Source organism: Monoraphidium neglectum, assembly GCF_000611645.1.
Source record: "Monoraphidium neglectum strain SAG 48.87 unplaced genomic scaffold scaffold01142, whole genome shotgun sequence".
NCBI lineage: Eukaryota > Viridiplantae > Chlorophyta > Chlorophyceae > Sphaeropleales > Selenastraceae > Monoraphidium > Monoraphidium neglectum.
In genome coordinates, this window is record NW_014012486.1 from 6,050 (window position 1) to 16,505 (window position 10,456).

General features: G+C 60.2%; 1 protein-coding gene across 1 annotated transcript; it reads right to left on the minus strand.

Annotated features, from left to right (window-relative positions):
* Positions 1-3,598: 3,598 nt before the first annotated feature.
* On the minus strand, positions 3,599-8,603 carry MNEG_6800 (fatty-acyl-CoA synthase; the record flags this gene model as incomplete). The annotated part of the gene is made up of 13 exons (XM_014044727.1): positions 3,599-3,860; positions 4,052-4,129; positions 4,395-4,462; positions 4,683-4,772; positions 5,028-5,178; positions 5,448-5,673; positions 6,027-6,145; positions 6,336-6,363; positions 6,583-6,725; positions 6,931-6,980; positions 7,280-7,445; positions 7,951-8,033; positions 8,514-8,603. 13 exons carry the CDS (start codon positions 8,601-8,603, stop codon positions 3,599-3,601), a joined length of 1,554 nt encoding a protein of 517 aa, XP_013900181.1.
* Between the last annotated feature and the right edge of the window lie 1,853 nt (positions 8,604-10,456).

Sequence of the window (10,456 nt, forward strand, 5' to 3'; positions counted from 1 at the left end):
GGGCTTGACTCATTCAGCATAAAGATGTTCAGGGCATGCCCGCCTTCAAAAGGAGGTTATTTGATAATCAGCAACACACAGCCATTGCTTCACAATCACGAACTCCAAAGTCTCACAAGCCCTTTCGCAATCGCCGCCTCCTTTATTTGCCTCCAAAGCCGGCGCCATGTCGCCCGGGCTACTCCACCGCCTGGATGCAGCTTTGCAGACCAACACCTGCCCACCAGACGTCAAGCAGGCGTTGCTGCAGATTGCGCAATCAAGGGAACAGCAGCCTCAAAAGCACTCAGCGCAGGCCCTGACACAGCCGCAGTTGGTACGGCTCCCTTCCTCCTCTTCGCCGCCGCCGCACTCTGAGTCACAGTCGCCCCGGCACTACCTCGGCCACCAACCGCCGCTGCTGCTCCTCCCGAGGTCGCAGACGCTGTCGCTGCAGCAGCAGCAGCAGCAGCAGCAGCAGCAGCAGCAGCAGCAGCAGCAGCAGCAGCAGCAAGAGCAGCAAGAGCAGCAAGAGCACAACCACCACCGGCAGCAGCAGCAGCATCACCACCCCCACCAGCAGCAGCAGTGCCTGCCACTGCTGCCTTCGCCCCTGGAGCGGCAGCAGCATTTGATATGGGAGCAGCAGGAGCAGGAGCAGCAAATGCGGCTGCAGTCGCAACAGCCGCAGGAACAGCTATCATGTGAAGAAGCCGACACCTTGATGCTTGACAATCTGATCTGGGAGCTGGGCATGCAGCCGCCAGTCAACGTATCGCAGCACTGGCGTCAGCCAGTGCAGGCTCTGCAGCACGCACAGCAGCACGTGCCGGAGTCGTCAGCGATTGCGCAGCTGTCGCCTTGGGACGGAGTGGCAGCACCACAGATGCTGTCGTCGTGCTTGCCAGCGTCTTACTCCCCAGAAGTGCAGGAGCAGCAGCCGCAGCAGCAGCATCATCACCACCACCATCATCATCATCATCATCAGCAGCAGCAGCAGCAGCAGCAGCAGCAGCAGCAGCAGCAGCAGCAGCAGCAGCAGCAGCAGGAGCAGCTTTCTCTTGCTGCGTTCCCCATGCAAGCGTGGTCCCTGGCGCCTCCCCAGCCCCACTTCTCGGCGCTCACAGCAGGGATGGCCAGCTCCATACGCAGCTCCCAGCGGTCATTTTCGAGCTTGGACATCTCGCCAACTGGCGCAGCACCGTTTGTGCCGGCGCCGACTGCGCCCATGCCGTCGAAGTTGTCTGTCTCCCTGGCCCCACAAGCACAGATGGGTATGTTCCACAGACAGGGCGTCGGAGCCCCATTCCTGGACTGGTCTGCGGATGACGGTCTGGATGCTTTCTTGCAGCAGCCTGGGCTCTGACGGCGGCAGTCCATGTGCGCGCCAGCCAAGACTACTAATATGTTTGCCGGGGAAGGAGCTGTCACGTAGCGATGGACAGGGCTGTGGTAGCCAGTAAGACCGGGCGCCAGACCGGGCGCCAGTAAGACCTGGCAGCATCAAAGGAACCTGGTGCTGTGCCTCCAAGGCATAACATCAGGATTTTGTTCATGCCTCAAAATGTATCTCAACTACGCGACAGAGTGTCACTTGACGGCTGCAGTTGTTGTTGGCTTTTGCTCCTTATGAATCATTCGTGCATCTCACCGGCCCGGGGGGCCATCAAAGTGCCGGTCGACATTGCCATACACGCATGATCCGCTGTGCCATGTTGTCTGTACCCCACATGATTGTTCTCCTCTGTTGACTGACGCCTACTGCTTGTGCCAAAAACGCCACCCCACGCTGGACTGGGCTGGGTGTATGCACACCGCCGTGGAAGCACAAGAAAAAAACGTGGGGTTGTGTGGTGCTGCGGCATGCATTGCACCAGCGTACACACGTCTTCAGGCTTTACGAGCATTACTGCTGAAGCAGCTTGAGCTGGGCACACGCACACTTGCTCTTGCTTGGCCGCACGGGCAACCTGCTGGCGCTCTCGGTGCCTCACCAGCAGCTCAGCAAGCTGCGCCATTGAACCCCCAACCACAAGTTCATGTATCCGTCCAACTAAGATTCATGTCGTGGTCATCTGCTTGCGTCAACAATAGTGTTTTTCAGGGTTGCGCAACCCTGAAAATCACCCTTTGTTCCGCCCGACTGGCCATCGCAAAACAACTGCTTCCGACACACACACATCCAGAGGCAGTGCTTGCCCATGCCACGTGGCCCTTCCTGAGCAGACCAGTACTGTGGTGCCGATTGTTTCAAGCCGTATTGCCATGTAGCTCTACTGGGCTGGATTGAAATACTGCAGGGCATCTGCCCAGAGCCAAATCACACTGTACATGCGTCGGACGCGCAGCCCTTCAGGCTGCCCGGCTGCTCAAGTACCCAGCGTGCAGTCTCGTTGTTCATCATCGCTGCTCCACAACTCACCTGGACGCCTGTTTCGGGTAGCGGAGGTATCCCACTTTGGAGGGGGTCCTACCACGCACCCAAAACACATGTAACTCATACAACATTTACAGAGCACTGAGGGTTAAGGGTCGTGTTGGCGCCAATACATTGTGATCCCGCCCGCCCAACCAGCATGTTGTGGGCCATCAACTTTACAGCTTTCTGTGCGTCGTAACAAAATTGTTAATGCATTACTTGCGGTGCTTTTTTCATGTGCAAATCCAGGAATTCCAATGCTCATTTCTGCTGGGTAGAGCAGGGGTTATTGATGAAGATCTTTCCAGGCCACCTGGCTGACAGGAGGGCCTTGACGTGTTTGGATCCGGCCATATGCCACGACCATGAGTCTAGTACAGTACAGTACAGTACAGTACAGTACAGTACAGTACAGTACAGTACAGTACAGTACAGTACAGTACAGTACAGTGCAGTGCAGTGCAGTACAGTACAGCGTTTTCTTGTCGACCAGCACGCAAGGCCAGGGTGGCAGCAGCCACAGGCACCGATGGCACGGCTGCTGCACAGGGACACTGCCAGTGTTGGCACCAGATTACATATTTAACAAACAAGGACGAGCTATCAAAGGCCCTTTGTATGACAAGTAGTCCAGCCAATAGCTAGCCACTGATCGATACTCGTGCAAGCAGCCACTGCAAGGAAGAGGATCGTGCAAGGCCCTTACAGGCCATTTTCAAGTGTAGTGCAAGCAACCAAACCTTCAACACCCCAAGTGAGGCACCCCAGAGGTTTTGAGCTCGCTTGAGGGCAGCTCTCAGATAAAATGGTTTCTGCGACACGTTGTCACACACACGCACACGTGCACACACAGCCACAACCTGCATTTGTGAACTCACAGCTTGCTGAGCTGCTGCTGCGGCTGCTGGTGCGACTACTGCGCCACCATCGCACAAAGCGCCACCTTGGATATCTGTTGGCGGGGGGAGGAGTGCAGGCAGGCGTGATGTCAAAGATAAACGGATCTCGCATCAAACGGCTGACCTGGAACAACACCCCTTTTCTAGATTGCCAGGCCTTGTGTGCGCTTCAAAGTTTCCCCCTCAGCATCACCGCCGACGCCCTCAGCCAGCTGCGCGGCTCGCCCCCATCACAGATGAACTTTCACAGAGCAGCGCGTGACAGATCCAGGACTGCTGCCGCCCACCCAACAAGCCGTGGTCAAACCACGGCAGCACCCAACAAACAATCAGTCCACGCAGGCCCCAAGCTCGCCTTGCCGGTGGCGCCGTAAGGGATGGCCTCCACGAACAGCACGTCATCGGGTACAGCAAATTTGGCCACGTCGGGGTGCGACGCCATGAAAGCCAGGACGTCCCGCCGCAGAGCGTCGTCGGGGGTGGCGCCGGGCTTGGGCACGGCGACGAGCAGCAGGTGCTCGTTCCACTTTGGGTAGGGCGCCGATGATGGCCGCCTCTTGGACCTAGCGGATTGAGTGTTGAGAGGTTGGGGTTGTGGACAGAGCTTATGTCGGGGTGCAGCAGTTGGGATTTACTTTGATGGCAGTGTTTGTCTGCAAAGCACGCAATACCTGGGAGCAACTTGGTCAACTGCAGCCTGACCATTCCTGCTTTGTGGTGCGATGCTCAGCGCCAGGGCCCCAGTGGCCCCCACACCTTGGGGTGCCCCAGCGCGGCGTTCTCCAGCACGATGCGGCTGCTCCACTCGCCCCCTGACTTGATCACGTCCTTGCTGCACGGGGCTAACAGGTGGTGGCAAGCGCAGTCCTCTCCAAGAACCAATAGCGGTAAAGCGGTCGAAGAAAAGGCAGCAAAGCATCCATTAGAAGTTGAGGTGAAGCACAGCTGGTTGTTTCCACACGGGCCCAGAGGCGCGACGTCGTTGTTCAGAAGGTTCTTTTGGCGACAGAAAGGGCCCCTGCCCCAAGCATCGGCCTGCGGTCTGTGATGCGCATGAAGCCCAGGGTGTCGATGAGGCGACGTCCCCGGTGTCGAACCAGCGGCCGCCGGTGGTGGCAGGGCGGTCCTGGCGGTGGTAGCGCTCCACGACGATGGGGCCCCGCACCTGGCACGGTGTTGGCATCATTGCAAGCGTTATAGGCGTTGTTTGGGGCCGCCAAACACACACTTGCTACACTACTCTTGACATGTGCTGGCTGATCGTGGCGTGGGCTTGCAGGGATGATGGCAAGGAGGCCAGCTGGCCGGCGCTTCCAAAGAGAGTCTCTGCTGCGAGGCAACAGGAGACGAGCAGCGCTCAGGGGGTGTGCCCCTCACTGTCGCACCTGCAGGTGGCCGACCGAGGTGCCGTCATGCGCCAGCTCGCGCCGTGAGTCGTGCACGATACGCATGTTGCAGAATACGTGGGGGCGGCCCTGCAGGTGCGAGGGTTTGACAGGGGTTGGTTGAAAGCGGGCCGTTCTGAACCTCGGGGTTGTGGCAGAAGATGTGCTACAAGCACCCGCTGCAGCAGAGGGACAAGCTGCATGGAGGGGGGGTTGAGGCAGGCGGCACTGCGACATCCCCCTGCTTTGATTGGGGCCCGGCCCCCCTCCCGCAGGCCCCCGCCCCCTCAAAGACCCGTGGAACCAAGGAAACGCAGCTCAGCGTGCATCCTGTCACCTGCAAACCAGCCTGGTGCCGTCCACCTGCGCCAACTTCAGGTCCCGCAGCGCGGCCTGGCTCAGGCCGCCCTCCACCTGGCTGTACTTTGGGAGGCCCAGGCTGCCCAGAGGCGACAGCTCGGTCATGCCCCACATGTGCCGCACCTCGGCGCCGCGGCTGGAGGGTTGTTTGTGGGGCTGGGGATCCAGAGCAGGGGGGTGATTGCGGTTGGGTGCAGAGCAGGTGGCGTAGACGTGTGTGTGCATTACCGTGCCAGGAGCGCTTGATCTTGACGATAATTGTTTGCACTGTGAGATAGCTTCTGCTGTTGTCTTGAAATCTTACACTGAGCATTTTCGGCTGTTTCCCTCGAGAAAGGCAGCGCCCCGCAGCGCCTGCATGCGAGCGCGACACGCGGGCAACGTCAAGAGCCAAGCGCCGCTCACTCCTCGAACGCCGCAATGTGCGAGCGCGGGGCGGCGGCGCCGCCGATGACGATGGCCTGTAGCCGGCTGAAGCGCAGGCCGTGGCGCTCCACGTGGGCCAGCAGGTTGGCCCAGACCGTGGGCACGCCCGCTGACATGATGACCCCGTGAGCCTCGATCATGTGGTAGACGTTCTCGCTGTCAAGGTGGGGGCCGGGCAGGACCAGGCGACAGCCCACCATGGGGGCTGGGTCCGTTGGAAGGCGGGGGGTCAGCGAAGGGCGGGGGGCTTTAGCTGGGGCCCTAAAGGGTTGTCGCCGGGAAGGTGGGACGGACCCGGGCGTGGCGCGTCAGCGCGAACGCTCGCTGCATGGTGGTGGGGTGCCGAGCGTTGGCGCTGGCGTGATGGGGCGACGGCGTGATACAGCGGCCCCTGGAGGAGCTGCCTGGCTGGGGTGGGTGGCTGTGTCGGCCCGAGCGAGGATATGACGAGGATATCGAGCAGGTCGGATTCAAGTGCCCACAGGACCAGAGGTGCACTGTATAATACACGTAAGCACCCACACTTGCTGTATTATGAAAAGATGCTTCGCAGCACACCAGCAAAGGCGATGCCCCAGGATTTTGCGTGGAACTGGGGCACCACCATGAGCATGGTGGTGGTGCTGCCCATGGCCAGGGCGTCGGGCATGATGGTGATCATCACATGCAGCAGGTTGCTGGAGGGGGGGGAGTGAGCAGGGTGCCAAAAATGTGTGAGTTTTCAATGGAGCAAGGAGACGGTGGACGTTTCCAGGATTGGCGCCGATCACCCCGAAATCCGACGCCCTTTTAGCGCTGCTGCGGCGAGCAGAGCAGAGCAGAGGGACAAGCGGGGGCCGGGGCCGGCTGTCACCTCGGTGGGTGTACATGACGCCCTTGGGGTTGCCGGTGGTGCCTGCGGGCCCAGCGTCGTCAGCGCGATGTCACCACCACGTCAGCAGGCTGGCCGGCAGGGGTTCCCAGCCTAATGGACATGCCGCTGTCGCATGGGGTTAACGAACGGCCGCCACAATTCACCCTGGTCTCCCCAGCGGGAAACGAGAAACAAAAAGACAGGCAGGGCAATTTTGAGGCCCGCCAGCGACAGGCGGGACATGCGCGCCCAGGCGCACACCGGAGGTGTAGCACAGGCCGCAGGGGGTGTTCTCGTCCAGCTCTGGCCACTGGAAGGCGGCCAGGCGCTCCACCTGCGCATCGAGCAGCGCCTCATAGCAGAGGCAGGGTCTATCCAGGGGCGGGGACCGCGGCATGCGCTGCCTGAGGGAGCGGTTGGAAGGGCGTGCAGGCGTGGTGAGGAGATTGGCGGGGGCGCATGCTCTTTCCCAGCTTTTGGGGGTGGGGCTGTCTTGACAACGCAGCCGGCTCCTCGTGCTTCTGAGGGTCAACAGCGTCAAAGGCTGCAGGTTTGCTGCCTGACCGCCCTGCAGTCTGATTGAATACAAAGGATGCAAACGCGGCCCACCTGTCTGTGAGCAGGATGGCGCCCCTCACTTTGGGGCACAGCGGCAGGATCTGAAGCATCGGTGACGCGGACGCGCCAGGTGCGTGGGGCGTTGCTGGGGACAGGTCAGCCGGCAGGCGGTTCAATTGTGCTGTGCATCACAGCTCAAGGAGCATGCGGCTGTCAGCTGAGCTGTGGCTGAATAGACCGCTATGCATTTCTGAATTGCGAACAGCTGACCCCCCACATGACTGGAGTGTCGCCACAGCCCTCCGGCCCGCGCTGGGCTTAAAGTTTGCATGGAAACTTTTGTTGCGTGGCGCCACTCATATGTTGTCACAAAAGACGCAGCCGTCGCGGCCCCCCCAACCTGCTCCAGCAGCGGCAGGAATGCGGCAACCGCCATGATCCAGGTGTCGCGCCCGTGGTCCGCGATCCAGGCAATGTCCTCGGCGCTCAGTCGCGGGTCGAGGGTGTGGCACACCGCCCTGAGCCCCATGATGCCGTACCAAGCCTCCATGTGGCGCGTAGTGTTCCTGCGGTTGGGTGGCCGTTGTTGAGTGGAAGACGGTTAAAACGCATATTGGGATAGGGCAAAAGGTAGGGGCCAGGCTGGAAACGTGAAGCAAAGCGTCCGGCGACTGCAACGGAAAATGAGCAGCTACAGAAACGATCAGTCCCCTGCCGTGCTGCTCATGATTGCGCGCCCCGCCTTCACCAGGCCAGCGTGCCACGACATCGCCGTGCCTACGAGCAGGAGGTTTACAAGAACCCTCATGTCATGTCAGGATTACGATTTTTGATTGTCACAGTATGCCAGGGGTGCTGGTGGCCAATGCCTGGTCGGCACCCCTGCAGGAATCAACCGGAAACCCCGCTGCTTCACACCTGCAAAGGCGCAAAGCCAGTCCTGCCGGCCAGCGCCGCTGCTTCCTCTTGTCTACGTGTGGCAAGTGTGGGGATCTGCAGCTGTTCCATCAACAAAGGAGCGCCCTCTCTGTCGACCGAAACCGCATCTCTCCTGCAAACCAGGCTGCTCACCTGACCCCGAGCTCCCTCAGCGCCAGAGCGCACAGCTTGGAGCGGTCCCACAGGTCACGGTAGGTGAATATCACAGTGGAGCCCTGGCCCAGAAGGTTGGGGGTATTGGGTGGGGTTGGCTGGACAAAGGTGTGTAATTTGGGGGCTGCTGAGTGGAGTGGAGCAGAAAGGTTGCGGTGTGCGCGTGGCACGCGTGTTGTTGTGAATTGCAGCCGCTGACGGCTTTGACCAGTGTGGGGGTCCCGCCACACGACCTGTGGGGCACTCCACGCCGCGCCTCCATCACAGCCGCTTGCCCGCAGCTAGCCTGCAATGACGATCAGACAGCCATCCTAACCATCGGCCTGCAAAATCAACCACGCATTGTCCCTGCCATAAACAAGAGCGTGAGCACCGTCAGCACAACGCAACCCCCCACACCAAACTCATCCCCACTAGCAGTAGCAGCAGCAGCAGCAGCAGCAGCAGCAGCAGCAGCAGCAGCAGCAGCAGCAGCAGCAGCAGCAGCAGCAGCAGCAGCAGCAGCAGCAGCAGTAACAGCAGCAGCAGCAGCAGCAGCGCACCTCCACAGTCTTGCAGATAATCTCCTGCTTGCCATGCCAGCGCGCCGCATACTCAATGAGAGACGTCGTCACCAGCGGCCAGTGCTGCATCGTGCCATGTGCCTACTTGCTGCGTGTCCTGTTGCTGCTGCTGATCTGCAACGGCGGCAGCGGCGCATTCAGGTTGGTGTTCAAGTGCGCCTGCGCTTGCTTTGCGCGTCGCAGCGCCTGCAACTTCCTGCGTGTTGGGTGTGCTCGTGTGTTGCGCTGCATCGCAGCACAGCTTCCGAGCAGAGGCCGGCAGCGCGGCTCACGCTGGGTTGTTCAATATCCTTCCTGCTCCTGCTACAATAAGAGCCTTGGGACGGGTGTAGAGATTGCATCGTCGCGTTTTTGCTTGTGGCTGTTTGGCAGTACGTATGCATCTGCACGTTGGGATGGGTTCCCAACATGTGTCGCTTGTGATTTTATGTTTCAGCAGTCAGCTGCTGTCAGACTCACAAGCACGGGGCCTTTCACAACTCCTGGCCGCAGGCCTTGCGCACGCCGGCTATACAGTACAGTTTATTACTTTGGCAGCTTCATCCCTGGCGACGCCAACGACATTCCCTGCGACGGTTGAAGCTCGTGCCGTGAGTGCGGGGCGGTCGGCGACGTTGGCGCTGCCTGCGACAGGATGGCCACCAGCAACGGGGCTAACAGGAGAGTGCACGTGGGAGCCCACAGCCGTGCATTTGCAACGGGGCGCGGGGCTGCGCAGGTTGCATGGGGCATGCCATCGTGCGGCAAGCATGGAGGACGAACAGGGTCAAAAGGGCGGCTTTCAGACCACGTATCACCTCATATGCCGGCATTGCGCGCTCATGGTGCAAGATGTCCTGGTGGGACAGCGGGCCAGTCCCCTGGGTGGCATTCTGCGGTTTGCCTGCTGCAGGCTGCGGGGCCCGAGGTCCCGGAGGGACAGCACGGCGAGCGACATGGACAGCACTTCTGAGGCATTGCATCTGAGATGCTGCGTGCTGGAGGTGCTCATGCCGAGTGAGTGATGGCCGACGGATGTGGGCAGATGCGGTTCAGCGAGGGGAGGTGCCAGGCCCAGCTGATTGTGAAAGACTGAAATTGTACTATAGCAGTCGCCGAGGATGACAAACGAGTGTTTGCCTCCCAAAGAGCACGGATCCTGCCCATTGCTTAAGCTTGTGATGATCCAGAAAGCTTGCCCAATTCACCGATGCAACGAGGCGGTGTCTTGTAACTAGCCCTGGCACTCCAAGCAGCATCGAATTCCACCAAGGCACTACGGTAGGGGGTGTCCATACACGGGGCTCACAGTTGTTTCATGTAGAGTGAGGCTCTTCTCGTGCAGGGCGAATCACCTCGTGATTCAACCTGGGACAACGGTTGAGTGAGCGAGCGAGGTCATATCACACTCGTCACAGCACCCTGGAAGGCCAAATTTGACGTTTGATACATCATATCCGTGAATTTTCTACTCGAAATGCCATCTGTGAACCGTTTGAACGCCGCACTAGCAGTGCACATCAAACCCATCGCTTCCTAGTAGTGCGCCTGCGCTGCTGCTCCCCCGCTTTTGCTGCGTCACCGACTCTTCATTACAACACCCCCACCCACTGCCCCCACTGCGGCGGCCTGGACCGTGACGAAACGGCTGAACATGGTCTGCTTGATTGCCCCGCATACGCGGGCCTGCGGGCCGAGCCGCGCTTTGCGCCCTTGTTTGCAGATCTACCCGCGCTTGCGCGCATGCGCGCCTTTGCACGCAGCGCGGATCAGCACACACAGGGGGCCTTCGTGCACGCCTGCTTTGAACGGCGCACGGTAGCCACCTGAGTCTCAGTCACACAACGCTGGTGTCGTGCACAATGGGGGCCGGTGCACAACTGGCGCCGGGCGGAACGGCCACCGCAATCACGCACACTGAGGCGAAGCCAGCAGGGGCTGGG